The sequence below is a fragment of the Pyrgilauda ruficollis genome, unplaced genomic scaffold (genome assembly GCF_017590135.1).
Source record: "Pyrgilauda ruficollis isolate IOZ18807 unplaced genomic scaffold, ASM1759013v1 scaffold2, whole genome shotgun sequence".
NCBI lineage: Eukaryota > Metazoa > Chordata > Aves > Passeriformes > Passeridae > Pyrgilauda > Pyrgilauda ruficollis.
The window spans coordinates 27,860,110-27,878,389 of NW_024519206.1; the positions used below are offsets into that span (position 1 = coordinate 27,860,110).

The following is an 18,280-nucleotide window of genomic DNA, read 5'->3' on the forward strand; positions in this document are numbered from 1 at the left end:
TTTGTGCATTCCTGGATAGTCTGTGGAGTATTTTCATGCATAAAGACTACTTTTTTCCCTGTTTTCCCACTAATCTATTACAGTGACTGATATTTCAGAGTGTTGTTTTCTTCTCTGATACTCATGCTGCTTCTCAAAAAATCTGTCCTCCCATTTTTTGCTTCAGCAGCACCTTCTATACTCGAGTGCATTGTTGTAACTTAAGTGCACTGAGGAAGTGATGGATGGGTAGTTGAATGTCTGGGGTAATTCACTGCGTGACAAAACATGGAATATTTTTGCTCTGTATTTTGATTATGTACAAAATACACTACCCTGGGGTGCCAGCAAAAATCAGTGTTTCTCTAGAACAGTCCTCTCTCTCCACAGAAATTCTGTGCCTTGCAGACTCGTATTGTTTCAAAGCTGTAAACAGCATAAACTGTAACTCACCACCTTTGGAAAACAGGTTTGATTTATTTGGCACTCCCTAGAGCCTGGTCTGAAGTTTAAATATTCCTGTGTCCCAAATTCTGTTTTTGTCATGGTGAAGTTTGGCACTCTTGGTTTAAATGAACATACTATTTATTTTAGAAAGAATTTATGTGCTGCAGTAGTCTTCATTAAATCCTCATGTGTTTGTCCAGGTGCTGATTTATTAAAGCTGACAAGAGAAGATCTGGTACAAATCTGTGGTCCAGCCGATGGAATTCGGCTGTATAATGCACTGAAATCCAGGTGATGTGCTGACTGTGAGGCTGAGTGGGTTTAGATGGGGCATTCTGGAACTGGGAGATTTGGGAAGTTAGTGTCAGGATGGGCCTTGGTGCCTGTGTGATGTGCCTCAGGAGTTGGCAGCAATGTGTTTAAAACTCTCCTCCTGTGCACACCTCCAGGGTATGCCCGGGTGGGCTGTAAGGCTGCACCAATGCAGTTGGGCCCTGCCAGTCTCTTGGACATGGATGAATTTATTGCCAAGGCTGAAAACTGGTCATTTGGGGAGCTAAGAACAACCGCTGAGGCCTTTTGAGGTTACAGGTGTTGAGCGCTAACACAGGCAGTGTCCCAGGATATGTCTAATTCTGTCTGAAATGGGTGTTTGGTACTATAGGCCCTCCTGGAAGAATTGCTGTTGTTACTCAGGAGTCCTCTTACAGGAGTCCAACAAGCAGTATCCATAGGAGCTCTGAATGGGGTGAAATTTTGTTTAAATTCAGCAGCATCTGAGACCACTTACTTAAGTAGAGATTAATTTAATTTTTTTGGGCTTGGTGATAAAAGCCATATCAAGTGTGCTGTTATCATAACAAACCTGCAGTTGTGGCATATCAGCCTCTGTATTTGCAGGGCACGCTGCTTTTGTGTGACGCATGATTTCCTTGCCTTGCAGGTCCGTGAGGCCCCGTTTAACAATCTACGTGTGCCAGGAGCCCTTACGGAGCATCCAACTGGAACGGCAGGACGCGGGCAGCGGAGACAGCAACGGTGCAATATACGGTAGGGCAGGCGGGGCTCGCCGGGCACGGCTGGGGTCACGGCAGTGAAACTGGATAGGTGGGCAAGGGAAAACAACGGGGAAGGGGCTGAGTCGCTGCTCCTGGTGTACAAAACATCCCTGGGAAGTTGTATCACAGCAGAATTGCTGCTTTAGCAGCACAGAGCAAACGGAACCTGAAACCTCTCAAGGTTAAACCATTGAGCGTTTTCAGTCCGTTGATAAAACTGACTCTTAATTACATGGTCATGAATGAAGGCGCTCTGGAATCAGCTGTGCATGTTGTTACAGACAAGGCATCAGCCATATAAATATAGGTGCGTGTGAAAGCTTCATGCAAATAAAACAATTCTTTCCCATTTTCTGTTAGATTTTGCTGTCATTTTCTGTGCAACTGAACTAAAACTGTACAGCCTGGACAAGGAAAAACAGCCAAGTAGTGAATGCGCTCTTGATTTTAGTATTATTTCCCTGACAACTGTTGATTCAACACAGATGGAAATGTAACTGTTTATTCGTAAATCCATGTCACTCTTACAATTAAGAGAATGAAGCTATTTAAAATTATTCTTTACCTGCTCTTGGCTTTGAGAGAACTCTCCCCAGCAAAAATCTGCACAGGCTATTTCAATAGTGCTTGTGGATTTTCCTTGCAAGAATTGAGGTGGAGGAGGATTTGTAAATAAAATACTGCTGCTTGTCAAGCACATGTTTTCTCTCACGATATCTTCAGCCAGAAGAACGTGCAAACTTAGAGCAGCCAAGGGTTTCTTGCACTGATATCGAACTGTAAATACAGCTTCAAACTAAACAGCTGCTTTGTCTTACTGTTCTCTTTGCTATATTCCATTCAGCTCTGAGGTCATCTGTAGAAAGTTAATTCAGACAGTTGCAAAAGGCTTTATTTACCAAAAACCCAAAATCTACATCTGTATTTAAAGCAGCAGCATAGGCACGTAAGTGGGATGTAGGTATTACCTGATTCTTTTGACACTGCCCAAAATGGCTGTGAAAACCATCTTTAGGTGACTCTAAAGATCCATTTTTAAGACTGTTTGACATGATTGTGCCTTTTTGTGCAGGATACAGGAAAAAATGTGGAAGATGCCTTCAGTCTCAGAGCAAATAGAAGCCTCCCCCATTAGGGTTGTGTTTATGACTTTTCCCTGAAAGAAAAGTTAGGGCAGTTCATGCTTTTAATGAGAAGAGGCAGAGAGTAATCTTCAAGTTTTAGGTTTTAAAATTTTTGAAAGTATAAAGTAAAGAAATAAACAAATTCAAATATTTTTCATATAGCTATTGTTATCCATTAGTACCATGCTTATGTGAATGATTTTTTTTCTTGTAGTTTATCATGCAATCTACTTAGAGGAGATGGCAGCCTCAGAAGTCACACGCAAGCTTGCTTTGGCATTTAATATTCCTTTGCATCAGATCAACCAAGTTTACAGACAGGGTCCCACAGGCATCCACATTCTTGTTAGTGATCAGGTAATTGAAATTTTTTGTTTTGTTTTGTTTTTGGCGTTTCATTTATGACTGGGAGTGGAGGGTTTTCTTATGCTTGCTCATTTGATGCGGTGCGTTTTGGGGTGGGGGCACCCCGGGGATGTCCCCGGAGGGCCCCCTAGGCTGTGAGCTGGCTGGCAGCAGCAGGCAGGCAAGGAGACTCCACACGGCTTCTGAGGGTTCTGATCAGATGAAGGTTTATTTGGGATCCCAACCCCGGGAACAGCATGGTTACTGGGGGAAGGGGGGAAGGGGGAGGGAGCCTAGGGGAGGGAAGGGGCAAGAGGGGGGAAGAGGCTGAGAGAGCGGAAGGGCTAAGAGCCGACTTAGCTATGACTGATGTCATAGCACAGCTTAAGAGGGGAATTGAAGTGGGCGCGGAATCACATTGGGCCAATGGGATGACAGGTACAGGATGGTTCAGGGCAGGACCACAGGCTTAGAATATACCATACATTTCGGAGGGGTGAGACAGAGCATACCATTTAAATAAAATGGAATACAACACTCATTTATTACTGGTTTTTCTGTTTGATAATGCAATCCTAGTGTTTGCTGGCATTTAGAGTATTTTTTCCTTTACAATAAAATGAACAGAAGGATTCTTTAAATGTGACTTTTCCTCTGCCTGACTAAACTGAAACTACAAGAAGGCAGAGGCAGCTGGTTTATATAGTTCTGAGAAGCTGCAGCAGTTATTTAGTACATATTTATTTTGAGCACACCCAAAGGCAGAGAGCATTTAAACACTGTTGAACTCTGCTTGTTCAAGTGTCTGCTCCACAAAGTTCCAAAACCATGGCCAGCAGTAATAGGCTTCCAGCTGGTTGTCACAAGAGTAAAGAGCAGTATTTTAATAATAATGGATTTTAATTTGGTATATGCCTGTCACTTGCTGAACAAAACCAAAAAGACATGATTGCTCACAAAAGGCTGTGTTTAATATCGGGGTTTTTGAGAGTTGTTTTTGTTTTGTGTTTTGGTCATACTCGGATGGCTTTAAAACTTTTTTTTTTTTTTAGATGGTTCAAAACTTTCAAGATGAGAGTTGTTTCTTATTCACCACAATAAAAGGTATGTTGTCTTTTCTGACAGTCTAAAACTTAATCATTTATTCCAGCCTTCTTTAAAAATTACATGTTTTGCATACGCAGTGGCAGAAGATACTCAGAATTATTCCTCTCCTAGCCAGATTTCAGCCTCTGTGTAGCATTTCAGGCTCTTCTCTGAGCTTTCAGTTCAGAACCAGTGCAGGATTTGGTAACAAATCTTACGTAAAATTCAGTCAGCCATCACTGGATAGGGATGCTGCTAATAATTGTTGAGAATGGTGAAGTTTCAAAATAGGTTAAAAAAAATCAAAAATCCTGGCAGTAGTACCTCTGAAGTTCAGAAACTGAATCTTAACTGAGTCCCGAGAGTCAGCAGAACTGAGCATAACATTCTGTTATTTCTCTGCTAGTCAACAGTCATCTACATTCAATAGGCTGTTGTTCAATCCCACTCTTCCATAGAACTCCAATTTATTTCTGGTACAAGGTGCCAGCAAATGGCTCTATCAGTGGACAAGTCTGACTCTGTTCAAACTTTACCTACAGAACTGTCCCTCTTTGAAGATCCAGTTACAAATCATTAATCATAACATTTTTGTTTAGCACAAGTAGGAAACCTCTAAGTTTTTGTTGTAGATTAGTTTATTTTCAAAACCAAGTCCATACGAGGGTGTTTTAGTGCATTGGCTTGTATTTCTGTGATTCTGTTCAGGAAAGACAAACAGACATTTCCTTTGGGTTTTTTCAGCTGAAAATGGAGAAGGCTTCCATATAATTCTGAAGTGACATCACAGACTTGCTAGACTGATACTCCAACGCAGAATGAAGTCCTGCCTAAAGACTGAAGATCATCCAAAACCTTAGGATCTAACTTCACTGTATAAGATGTTTCATATTGAAAACACAAAATGACCTTTCTAATGAGCTGTTTGATAGGTGAACTTTCTTATCACTGCCATAGCTAAGTGTCCTCATGAGAGGTATAATGCCATGACAGCTTCTGTACAGGCATGGAAGACAATGTAAGCAAAGGTGCTTGCCCTTCACTGAAATAAGGCAAACTATGGCCAGTAGATACAGTTTATAGAAGCGAAGCAGCACTGCTTTTCTATTACCTGTATCCAGTTGGAGATGAATGTAAACTTATTTTGGGGCATTTACCTTTCTGTGCCAGTTTGTCTATTACGTGCTTGTACCTTACGCTGGTTTTATTTTTTGATGTTAGCAGAGCACATGCTAATCTGTGTGGAGATGAGTAGTTAAGGTGATAGTGATCAGGTTGTCAGGTCTTTGAGAGTAAAGCTGTCAAAACAGCTTCCCGTGTAAATTGTGTATAAGAGTGTATGTAAGAAGTGTAAATGCCAGAACAGGGCTTTTAAGAAGCCCTAGACAGATGCAATATATGCATGCAGCAAACTGCATTATCAGTAGTACCTTATTGGAGGGATTAATATAAATCCTATGGGGTACCAAGTAATTGTGTTTTGCTTTAATGAATTTAATGGAAAAGAATTGCCTATGCATCCTTTATGTTTAGTTTCCTAGGTTTTCTGCAGAGCACTGCTGCAGTTTAACTCTTTGCTTGTAAAATTGTGGGTTTAAAAATACTGGCAGTGAGAAGTGGGGTTTTCAGTGGAATTATGCAGATGAGGGAAGATGACCCACTGGCACCACAGGGCTGTCATAGCTTTCAGCAGCATCAAATAAATTGCTTGAGAAACACTAAATACACACCCTGTAAGTTTCCTTCCCAGCAGGTGAATGCCCTGCTGGAGCTCCTATTCTGGACGATTCTCTTCTTACCTTTTCAGTTGACCTTCCTGCACCCTCCATCCATCCATGCTGTACACCTGTTACAGTGCCTCTTCCATATGACCAAATAGTTACTTTTCTCTGAAACAGGCAATGTGCTTTCTTGGCATTTTGGATGTGTCTTGTAAAGTCATGGCACAGCATTTCCTAGGCTAACATTAAGTTTCAATTGGTCAGGTACTTAGAGGGGAGTATTTCCAGAGGTATTAAGCAACAGAGCTGTTATTCTGTGCCTTTGGAAAGTTCCAACTTGATCTCTGGCTTAAAAGCTTGGGAATAGTTTGCTTTTTTTGCTGCAGTGTTCCATGTAAACTAATACTACAGCATGTAAAAAAGCAAGTTTGACTTTTTCATTTCCCCTTCCATAGCTGGCTCAAGTGCTTAGCAGAAGAGCTTCTGAAAGCTGTAGCATTTTGAAAATTTAAATTCATCAAACCTAGAATTTTTTTCTTATTTTTGGTTGGGTTTTTTTTTTCTGCACTGAAAGTAAAATTTTATGTACTTAAACATTTCTGCCTATAAGTTGTTCATCTTTGGGTATTGTTTGGTCCTAGTATTTTCCTGAACTGACAATTGTGTCTTTTTAGCTCACACCATAATTCAAATCCAAATGTTTTATAAAAGTGGAAAAATCCTTGATTGGAAAGTATCCAAATATCTAATTTTAAAGAATATTGAAAGTTGTACAGTAGTTTGTCCAGCTCACTTGAAATTGGAAGTAAATTATGGCACCAGCAAATGGCTTTTGTTTTTTAATAAGATGTACACATTTCAATTTAAGTATAATAAATGTTTTTCAATAATTTTGTAAATGTGCTTTTCTTTTTGTTTACTTCTTTTTTTTCCCCACACCCACATTAGAGACAGTCCATTGTTAAGATTTAGATTAATTGCCAGACCTGCCCTAGCAAGAATCGTAGGTCAAGGTAAGGAAGGGAAGTAAACCAGCCCTGCAGTATATCCTGCACACAGTGCATTCACATGGATCTTCTGCTTCTAGTAGAAATCTTGCTTAGATTTGAAATAATTCCAACAAATTCAAGTTTGACATCAGCTGATTGTTTATTTAAGTGTCCTATATCCGAGTAGGTTCCATTTGTTTTTGTACATCTTCAATGCAATAGACTTACAAGGTTCATTATGGTCTTATTAAAAAAAAATGAGCCAACAAAAGGCAACACATATTGACATTGGTACCAATGGCTGCCCTGGTACAGCTGAGAATAAAATCTAGTTAAAACTCTCATTAGACCAGCAGTGTCTGAATGGAACTCTTAAGTATGATTGTAACAGGCACTCCACTACTGTGCAAAAGAAGCCCAGACTGGCTTACTTGGTACTAGTAAAGAAATCTATGTACTGTAATCTAAGGTGTAATTTAACCCCAAAGCTGAGGTCTTAATTTACTGTCCCCATCCTCTGTGAGTCCACACAACCCAGCCACTGCTGGCCACAGAAGTTCATGTTCACACTCACTCCTTCTTAAAATTTGTTTAAAATTTGCAGGGGGGAAATGGCAGTACTGTCCAGTAGTAGCTTTTCCAACTGCTTTTTAATTTTCAGTAAACACAGGCCCTGAACTCTTAAAACACACACACACACAGTCAAACTTACACAAAAAAAGCTTTCTGAATTGTCAAGTAGTTTCTCTCAGATAATTAAATTGCTTAATGTAAAAAGTTTATCTAATTGTCTAGCACTGAAAAACTAAGGATGTAAGCATGGCCTTAAGAGTTAATACATAGATTTTTATCATTATTATTATTATTATTCAGAAGCTGACAGCTTCTTAACCAAATGTGAAGAGTTTGGCTTTCTGCCTTTGAAAACCACAGGTCTGGTATGATTCAACTCCTGCCTACAGACTGATGAGCCCATATGCTTGTCCCTAAAATGGGTGGGCAAAACTGAATTCCTTGCTCCATCCTGTCTTCTGTAGCTGCACCTGTTTTCCATTCATCTGTAGAAAAGCACATGTGCTACTCCCCTTCCTCCTGCAAGCGCTGCATCCTTTCCTTCTACCCTGCGGCGGTGCCAGGGGACGCAGGGATGGCGTCAGCGCAAGCACCATGGATGGCCGTGGCAGCAGCTTCAGTAGAGTGCACAGGCTCTGCCACAGTGGATTTCTCACCCCCACTCAAGGCCGATGGCATCGGGCAGAACGGGCGTCGGCGACGGGCAAGCTTTGTACCAGCAGAGTTCAACTGAACCAAGTCCAAAAACTTGGGAAGTATTTCTAATTCTATGGGTATCTGGAGGTACTACCTTACCTTTTGACCTATTATGTCCTGTTACATAAATATGAAGCTGAATCATGAAAAAGAACAAGCTGCTGTTTTACTGTAAGAGCTTATGATTGCTTTGCATTTTTTGGTCAACATCTGCTAAAGCTGAATTGTCTTTAAAACCTGATACTTGATCTGTGGTGTTATTACAGAACAGCAGGCTCAGTTCCTTGCCGTGGCAGCCTCGAGCCCCACGTTACAGCGGAACCTCACACCGAGTAGTGCTGACAAATGCAAATCAACTTCCAAGTTTTCTGAACTTCCACCAAGTAGCTGCTACGCTGCAATGCCCACACGTCTGACACGGTACCGCAGTTCTCATGCCAACAGAAGGAAGGAGTTACTAATACAAACCAAAGCATCACCAACTTAATCCACAGCTGCACATTACGTTAAGATTTTTACCTGGAAAAAAAAAAGCTTTTCTTGTCACAAAACTGGATGACCGAACACCACCATTAGGACTTGTCAGGAAACCGACTCCTTCCGCTGACTTGCTGTCCCATTCTTCAACAACATTTTCTGTGTGGCTGCCCTCACTGTCAGAGGATAATACAGCATCTGCAGAGGCGCTGTCCGCTCCCTCCGACCGACGGAGGGGGAGTTACTGGAGCAAAGTAAGCATGAACTTTCACATGAGGTAGGTGAGCCTGTGGGTGAAAAGGCTGCATTATAATGGGAGAGAAAACAGAACTGAAAAGAGAAGCAGCACACCTCAACTGTTGTGCCAGCAAGTGCTATCTTATTAAAGCTAGCTATGAAGAAAGCATCTACACAGTGGATACAAGCGAAGCTGTCTTCTCCTCACATGTAATTCCTCTTGACCCATCCAGTAAGGCACACCAGTGTCTGGGCACTCAGCTTGCACAGGGCTCCCTCTGGTTCCCCAACAAAACACTGATGAGCCCAGACAGCTCTGCATCAGGAGAGCCACGTGCTTCACTGCAGGGGCGAGAGGGGTGGACCCTGGCTACTGAGGGACAGCTTCTCTGAACCTTGTCTCCCATATTTCTGCTGCTGTTCTCATCCTGGAAAGGAGAATGACATAAAGTTGTGCTTCCACCTTGAATTTGAGTCTCTATCAGGGATGATCTTTCCAGTTGCAAAAGTGTTTGGATGCAAATTTGGGATACAAAGCTGCAGACAAGTTTAACTTCAAGGCTAAAACGCTGCCTCCACAATGCAGGTGGCCCCTGATATAATGGGCGAGATACTCAGGGAAAAGGTTTGGGCCTGGATTCCAGCGCCTGAGGGCCCTACAGCCCATCAGCTGAAATACCCATGCAGATGTTTTACTATTGGCTCTGTGTATTAACATATATTCAGGATTTAGCATGCCACTACACCATCCTAAAGACAAAGGAACTCTACTTGAAAAAATACAGAAGGCAGAAGATCGAGCTCATCATTCCAACAGCAAAATGTCACGAGTTAGAACTGACAATTACTGATGTTTATAGAGGGAAGTTACACACATGGGGACCTAACAGAAGGACAGTCAGATGGTTTATCCAGCCTTCCATGCCTGGGACACCTGCAGGACTCCTACAATCTCTACAATCTACAAGCAGTACCAACAGCTCTGGCTTTTCCATGGGAACAAGCCAGGAAACACATACTCTGATCCGTTTGATTCCAGCTCGTGTGACTTGCTGACAGTCGTACAGCTCAATTCTCTCCAGGTTGTGGCAGTTCTCCAGGTGTTCCAGAGTCACATCCGTGATGAGGAGACAGTTATCGAGCTCCAGCACCTGCAGCCTCTCGTGCCCACACGTGCTGTTGCTCAGATGAAGAATCCCATCATCCGTGATCAGTTCACAGTGCGATAAGCTCTAAAAGAGAAAGGCAAACAATTAACAACATCCCTCAGCCATAAGTTACTCGAGCCTCTGGACATCAGAAGTCCTCTTCAACCTCCTTCGCTCCAGTGGTTAAATAGCTACAAATAATGCACAGCTGAAACCCATAAGAGTAAAAAAAGAAACTGCTTTACTTAACAAAATGGCTGTACTTGATTTTAACTTTGCTTCAAAACAAGCTGAGTCCCAAAACACATCACTGGCAAAACTCCTCAGGCCCCTTTGCTCTCTGTGAATGTGGGAATTCTTTTCCAATTGTCCCACACAGTGCAAACAGCACTGTGCCAGAAACAGCTTTAAAGGATGATTGAGAACATGGGGGAATAGATGAGTATCTACTCAGGGGCTACTGTTGCACAGCTGCAACATGTATGTTCTCATACATACACCAGGACCAAGCCTGTGCACGTCCACACAGATGGAGAACAATCACAATAAACTGACTTGCCAAATAATGATTTCAAAGAAAAGCAAGCCATGAACATTTGGCACCTCAGGCTGTACAGACAAGGAGCAATAAACATCTTGTACAGCTGCAGGAGCAGTCTTTTCTGCAACAGTCAGCACAATAAACCAAAAAAATCTGCTCCTCTTCAGCATATTTTTTTACTCCCTTGAATTTGAAGAACACGGAAAATGATGTTGCATCTCGGGCAGTGGCACCACATAAAGCACTCTCCTCATTTCTTTAGGGAATTCATGACTTTCGGAGAAGCACGGATGATGACAACAACAGGAAACAGACATTCCTCAGAGGCGGCTTAAAAAACCACTCTTTGTCGCCACTGAAATGAATGCTCTCAAGTCTTCCTCAGTGAAATGTGCAGGATCTGTGAACTCTTCTCCTCTTGCCCTGGGCTCTGAGCTAGTGCCTTGCTTTATGCTCAGCCCTGTGTTTTGCCTGTACTTGTATCTAAGTCTAACAGTGCCTAGTTCTGAAGTAGCATTTCCTTGCCCCAAGTAGTTTTATTCAGACAGCAACTGATGAAGAAACACTTGCAGCAGTCCAAAAGCACTTTTAAACTCAGAGCAAGCAAATAGCAATGCTTAAAAAGGACCTCCTGCCAATCCCCCAGCTCTAACATGTAACTTTTCCCCTCTCTGGGTACAACACATCTTTTCATTCCAGCCTGACAGGGCAACCTGGGGATTTCCAATTTTCTTCACCTCAGCTACAGTCATGAGCATTTCCTTCCTGCTACCAGACACACGGGGTCCATCCTGCTCTGTGAAACAATTTGCCCTCAACTTTTTTTGCTTTTGCTCTACAGAACGAACAGGGAACCCAAGAAAGGCTGGGAGACAGGTCTGCATCTCCCCTGGAGTCTGATGGGAGCCACCTCAGCAGCTTCCCTTCAGCTCCAGCTTGTACAATTTTACATGCCAAGTGTGAGCACTCAGCAGGGATTCCAAGCAACACCACGAGGGCAAACCATCTCCAAAAGACAGCAGAAATGAAGCTCTTGCCCCTACCCAACAGCGTTTTAACTCCTGACACCCATTCAGGCAGTCTCTTAAGTCTTCAAACACATCAGCTCTCTCTTTTATCTCCTTTCTCTGTGTTCGTGCTCTGAGCGCTTGGTTTGGCTCAGAGCCTGGGGACAGTCAGCAGCTGCAGGGTTAACCAACGTTCATAACAGACCTGCTGTTCCAAGGAAGGACAGGAGGTTGTGTGAAACTGTTGGCTAATTAGGAGTGTTCCATCCCAGGAAGTAAGCAGCTTATAAAATCAGCTTTCCTGGGACACGGTATTTGGTACTGCAAGGACAATACAGAATGTACAGCTGAGTTTGTAGAACTCTGTAGAACAAAAATGCCAAATTATATACACTTCATATTAAACCACAGGATTTTTCTGACTTTCCAAGCCTGCTAAAAAGCATTAATAATGTGGAATTTTACACATACAATTGCTTGAAATCTTAAGAACAAAGAGATATGGTCAAATTCTTTGTTGTTGTTGTTAATACATACTAAATGCTGTGCATAAATTCCAAGTATGGCATGACACACTATGAGAATTTCACATGCTGTGAAAAATTCAATTGTCTTCTCATCTTCTGGACTATCATGAGTATTTTAAAGTATCTCTACAAATTTAAATGTACAATTAAATACTTTAACCAGAAATTATTTCTTAAGTGCATGAGGCAATAAAGCACTCTAATACTGAAGAAGATTTACCTATTTCCACCATCTACTGAGTCTCCAAACATGACAAAAGCAAATCCAGAGCTGGTCTCTGCAACTCCAAAATGTTTGTTCTAACTAGAAATACACTAAAGCACAGCTGCAAAGGAGTTTACAGGACATTGGAAGCACCAAGATTAGCTCATGCACTGTATTTGGCACTTGCCTGCCTTGTCTTGTCTCTTCCCGTAATTCTCAGCCACTGCTGTTCACAGACAATCTCTGAGTATGTATCCTTCCTATCCACAGTTTATATATACAGATATATGTATATATATACCAAAGAAATCAGCTTTTCTGGTTCCCTTAGAAAAGCTGTGATGTTTTACCAATGCCACACTTCCCTGTCTGTAGGCAAACACACAAAAGCCAGCAAAGAGGAGCAGGCTCAGAAAAAAATGCTTGGGATTTATGAGGTTTTATGGTATCTCTGTTGAAGCACTGACAGAACTGGTACAAAAGATGTCTTGCAAGAACTGGCTGCAACTGGGATTACAATATAAAAATGTGTCCCATATAAATGGCACCACAGTTCCTGACAACTCATTTGGTTTAACATCAAGAATGATGGTTCAGAAATGAAGCTGGATAGTTAATAAGGAAAAATAAAAAACACCAACAACATTAAATAGTGAACAAGCTCCTTTTAAAAGCCATCTTCCCTCATGTTGCTACCTTAGTAACACTAAGTAACACTAATCATAACACAACTTAATTAAGGAAGCAGAACACCTTCCTTTAATCCCATCTAAGAACAGATTATAAAGATACTTGTTCTCTCACGTAGATTTAAGTAGTTATAACAAATCTACACTAAAAGGACAACTGGCCTGAAATACAGGAACTCCCACTGTAAGAACAATCCAGAAATTTTAAAGTACCTTGATTGAAGAACAAACAAATTTATATTACCTCGAATTAGGTTTGATGATCTGAAAGATCTAAGCTACCACTCCCTAGAAAACAGTTCTTTGAAATCCAGTAAGCAGGGTACCCCACTCTCAATCCTCTCCAATTATGTTCAAAAGTCAAGTCCAAGGAAACCTTCCATAATTTATTATGTAATTGTAAAAAAGGTGCTTGGAAAAAACTGCTTACAGAGTGACTACATTTGTCTTCTCTGGGTGGTTTTGTTTATTCAATATTTGATGTAAAGTGTCATACTCCCTAAGAAAACCATTACTGAACACTTGAGAATATCCATAAAGGATCTAAGTGCTTTAAGTTAAATCAAATATGTAAGGAATCAAATATGAAGGATGTTAGCCAAAAAGTAAAAGTTTTTGGTTTTTACTCACTGATTTGGTAACATTTTTTTAATCACACAATGCATGTAAATATTTTAGGAGCAACGTGCTGCTTTTAGAATACTTATGAAACTTGCACATATTTTGCACAGTGTCACTGTACATCCGGAATTATTTCTAGACACAGAGTGAACAGCCTGGGTTTGTACTGCAGGAGTTGTCCCTGTGTGTCATTCCAGGGGGAGCACCACAGGCCACAGACCAGTAGTTACACTTACCAATGCTTGAAGCTTAGGACAGTGTATGGAAAGTTGTATCAATGTGCTGTCAGTTATCTGGGAATAAAAGAAACCAAACATCAGCTATAAGCAACAGACGGCAGGAGAGGCAACCCTCCAAAATGGTATCTCTTTCTCTACCAAATGAGGGTTCTGTTATTTCTGGAAAACAACTCATCACCTGTTACTCTCCAAGTATTTCCCTGTGTAGAATTTCCCAATAATTATTTTTATTTCCTACCATAAACACAACACTATTTATAAAAACCAGAGAACATCTAGACAAAGGTGTTAATGTATTGCATTCTTACACTGGATATTCAATATTCCTTTTCATATTAAATCTCACCAAAACACACTCTTCCAAGTCCATCTTCTCCAGCTCATGGCAATTCTACAATAAACAAGAAAAGAACAGATTAAAAAATGAAGTAAAACAACATATAGACATAAAATAATGCACAGGGCTTATAATATGGGATAGTACAGCTTGCAAGAGGAAACTGTGATATAAATCCCCTCAAATATTTGATCACCATCAAATGACAAAAAAACCTGTTAAAATAAATAAACAGATGAATTAACAAGCAATACCCCCTCCCTCTGAAACATCTAGATTTCAGCTTTTCTCCTACAAAGTGAAATGTCTCCTCCTTGTCCTGTAAGGTTTGAATAGGACACACCAGTGCTCAGCAGCCCTGCTCCCCTTCCCTCCTCACTCCAAACCCATGGTATTTACAGCCTGTGCACTAAAGCCAGCTCCTCTGCACACACATGAACCCAACTTCTGCGTTTATCAGCTGCACCTAACTCATCTGGAATACGCTTATGCACATGGCACATTTCTCTTTGTTGTCATACATTAGAAAGGAGCCTTAAAACCAAATTGCTTTGCCAATAGATGCTGAAAATATTAAAATGGGGTCTACTGTAAGGGCAGAAGGAAGCTGTGTGTCACACCTGCACAATTTTCTCAGAGCAACATTCTGAGTCACCCCAGCAAGCTTTCAGAAGTGCTTTCAATATCTGATCATGACTGACTTCAAGAAAAGGATGTAACCTTGTGACCTTGCAGCAGACCACACAGTGCCAAAGCTTGGCTCAATTTCCAATCTGCTTTTTCCAGGAATAGGAAAAAAAAGGTTAAGAGCAGGCTTGAGATGACTACCAAGAGCCTGAGGACATAGTGCTGGACAATCAGAAAACCACTCTGTTTAACTACTGTGGCTACCAAAAAAACCCCTTTCCATTCACATTAAATATCAGCAGCAAATCCCATTTACAGAGTATAATTTTTGTGTTCAGATTTCCTAACCAGCAAACACCTAAGTCTAACATGAAGCTTCTGACACTACCACTATGCTTACTGTACATATTTACAGCATGAACCAGGGCACAAGTGCTTATAATGTATAATGTAAGTGATCTGTAATTTAAAGTTATCTTCAGAACAATCAATTATATGCTGATTTTTTGGATGTAAATATCACAAGGGTGTGTGCCATCAATATAAGGGAAATTTGGATAGAATATGTAACATGAGTTTAGAATTATGTTAAATAAACACAATTGAAACAAATGAAAAAAGAGAGGAAAAAAGTGAAAAATGCAATGATAGATGGCAAAATAGATCAAGTTGCAGATCTAAGTATAATCCAGAAATGAAATGAATAGTGCCCTCCTCCACTGGCTTCTTTCTACTTTAATTTTCCTCTCCTCATATTGCTTCCCAGCAGGACTACATCAATTCACAGCTGTTCGGCAGCAATGAAACAGGGCGAGCTGTGACCTTCTGAAATGACCCTTACCCGTGCGAGAAGGGTAAAGCCAGCATCTGTGAGATGTGAACATCTTGCAGCTTCCAAAATCCTGGAAAAGTTTTAAATGTTAAAGAAAACATTAACATAGAGAAAAGCAAATGCATTTGAGATACAAATCTCTCTTCTGCAACTTAAAAGTTCTCCATAGTAAAAGTATGTGTATATATACAGAAATACACACATACACACACCTTCCCCTATTTTTCACCGTGACTTGAAATTAAAAAGCAGACTTTTCATCCAGTTTATCAGAAGATTCTGACAGTCAGAGAACATTTAATGGAAAAAAAAAATACATAATTAGGGTTATTTTAACCTCTTGCTTCACTAAAAGCATAGTGACCAAGTTTTCTTGTGTGTTATCTGAGGAAAGATAAGGAAAAATAAATCCTGAGTTAAGGAAAATGCAGATGAAGCCTGCATCTAAAACCTGTTATCTAAACACAGGCTGCTGGGAAACCACAAAACTGAGAAAGTGCTTACTAGAAATCCCCTCAGAGCCTCTGCATGAAGCACAGTGAAGCAAGTTACCAGAAAGCATGGAGCTAAAAACCTCCAAGCCCGGAGTAAGAACAACAAACTATATTGACACAACCTTAAAGAAAATGACCGTGTTTTGGAAAGATAATCCTAACACTCTTCCAACAGGCACTGGGAAGTAGCATCAAGAAAAAAAAAACCCAGAAGGTCAAGTGCCCCAAACAGCACAACTAATATGCACAACAGGCCTCCATCCCATTTGCTGTCTTTGTTTTCTTCGTGCTTTTTTTAAGGAACACTTTCCTTTGCAGGTGCAGTGAGTATCAAGATGGATTAGGGGAAACCACAGTGCCACGGGATGAGCAGCACAAACGAAATGCAACTTACAGCAACCACTGCTGCTATACCGGGGCTGGCAGGGAGGAAGCAGGGAAAAGAGGGACCAAAGAAGTTTTTGTGGCAATACTGAGAAGCTTCCAGATCCTTCCACTGCTTTGGGAGGCCACTAGGACACTCTCTCTAGAGAGAAAGTGCAAAGGGAAAAGCCACACTGTGTGCATGAACGAGTTAAAACCCCACCAAAGTACAGGATGTGGGGCTCTGACTATGACTTTGCTGGATCAGCCTCTTCCAAGCCAAATGCAAGAGGGCACCCAAGTTTAGAGCTGAGCAGCACCACAGGCTTGGAAAGCCACTTGCAGAGTTCCAGTCTTCAACAAGGTTCAGAAGTATGAGGGAAACTCAATCTAAGTACAAGACAGGCATCTCTTCCCAAATGGATGGTTCTAATACCTCTGGGACTTATTTTACAGACTTAGATTCAGGAATTCTGTGCCCTTTCATCAAGGGCAGTTAGCAGCCTATCATAAAATACTCTCAGCTACTCTGAAAATTGCCTGTGATACCAAATAAGAAGGGGAAAAACAACACCACCACAAAAAACCACCCACAATTCAGGTCACATTTGTCACCCTTCTAGCTCCTTTCATCAATTACTTGCTACAAACCCCATCTCATTACATGGCTGACTTTAATGGGGGGTGGAGAGGCAATGACAGCTGCATTGATATCCAAAATAGCGAGGACGCTACTTCCTGCACACCCAGTTGAAAAGGCAACTATAGAAACAGATGAATAAGAAACCAGAATATAAGCAGGTCTAGCTTTCCTGAAATTGCATGTGCAGACAGGGCAGGAGAATGGGGAGTGAGCTGTATCACACATGCTGCATTAATCAGGACCCAAAACGAAAAAAAACAGGCAGGATGGCATTGGGTTGCATGGAAATAATGACCAAAGTTCTAATTTTTGCTATTGTTTTAGTGATTGTGCTTAAATACAGAGGGCTCTTCTTTTTTTTCTGTTACAGCTGACATGAATTTCCTACCCAGTGATTTGTGAAAAAGTACTTAACATAGGAGCTGATGAGGCAAAATGATATTCAAAGGGGATTCTCCACTCTTATGAAGAAATGTTCTCTGAGTCAGATTCAGAGTTGCATTCATTGCCTACAGCTGCTTTTTGGGCACACCTGGAATGTCTCTGCACTCAGCACCTCCCTGCTCCTGTGGAATTAAGCAGCTGGTGGGGCTGAAAGGAATATGATCCTAACTTTCACAGTCCCACCCAGACAAAAGCATTCATGGCTCACAGGTGCTTTTCTTGACAAGCCCTGCCAAAATACCTACATGTATTATAGCATTAAAAAGTGCTAATAAAGAAGAAAAAAAGAAATGGTACCAACCACCTGAAAGAGCAAATGTAAAGAGGGATGACAAGACATTTGTACGTTGATGTGAGATAAGAAATACAGCTGAAGGGTCTGCTGAAAGCTTGACCTAAGTTTTTGTCCAAGGAGATATTTGTGACTGATAACAACTGAATCAGGGAAATGCAGCAGTATAATGGAAAGCAGCATAGTAGGACATTCAAGATCCCAAAGTGAAGTGAGAGTAGCACAACACAGAAAATACTCAAAAATTTCCTGACAAGGTCAGCAAGTCCAACAGAGGCAGCAGAGTTTTTTTTCACACTCAACACTGAAATATTCAGAACGTACAGAACAAGTGTGGAATTACATTTCCCTTTGATTTCCAACATAATTTTTATCAAGTACTTTCCATCCATGGTCCCAAAGTCTAGCTGTAACCAGCTGTATCCTCTGTCCTTCCATCATGCAGTAATCTTCAGCAGTAATCACTGCAAAGGGTCATTTTCTTTCCCTGTGCTGCTCCTCATTACAGGAGCAGAGCAGCAGACGCCTTCCCCCTCGTG

At 41.2% G+C, this 18,280-nt stretch overlaps 2 protein-coding genes across 5 annotated transcripts in view; one reads left to right on the forward strand and one right to left on the reverse strand.

Moving 5' to 3' along the window:
* UBP1 (upstream binding protein 1) overlaps positions 1-6,659 on the forward strand; it is a 35,348-nt gene extending 28,689 nt beyond the window's left edge. For all 3 annotated transcript variants that reach the window (XM_041466349.1, XM_041466351.1, XM_041466352.1), the window contains 5 exons: positions 627-717; positions 1,370-1,476; positions 2,823-2,965; positions 4,006-4,057; positions 4,784-6,659. In XM_041466349.1, coding sequence (XP_041322283.1) covers positions 627-717; positions 1,370-1,476; positions 2,823-2,965; positions 4,006-4,057; positions 4,784-4,821 — 431 coding nt within the window. In that variant the 3' untranslated portion in view covers positions 4,822-6,659. The remainder of the gene's footprint in view (positions 1-626; positions 718-1,369; positions 1,477-2,822; positions 2,966-4,005; positions 4,058-4,783) is intronic.
* A 220-nt stretch (positions 6,660-6,879) lies between these two features.
* Positions 6,880-18,280, reverse strand: part of FBXL2 (F-box and leucine rich repeat protein 2) — a 50,851-nt gene continuing 39,450 nt past the window's right edge. For both annotated transcript variants that reach the window (XM_041466678.1, XM_041466679.1), the window contains 5 exons: positions 15,515-15,575; positions 14,056-14,100; positions 13,707-13,763; positions 9,752-9,964; positions 6,880-8,782 (listed from right to left, as the gene is read on the reverse strand). In XM_041466678.1, coding sequence (XP_041322612.1) covers positions 8,675-8,782; positions 9,752-9,964; positions 13,707-13,763; positions 14,056-14,100; positions 15,515-15,575 — 484 coding nt within the window. In that variant the 3' untranslated portion in view covers positions 6,880-8,674. The remainder of the gene's footprint in view (positions 8,783-9,751; positions 9,965-13,706; positions 13,764-14,055; positions 14,101-15,514; positions 15,576-18,280) is intronic.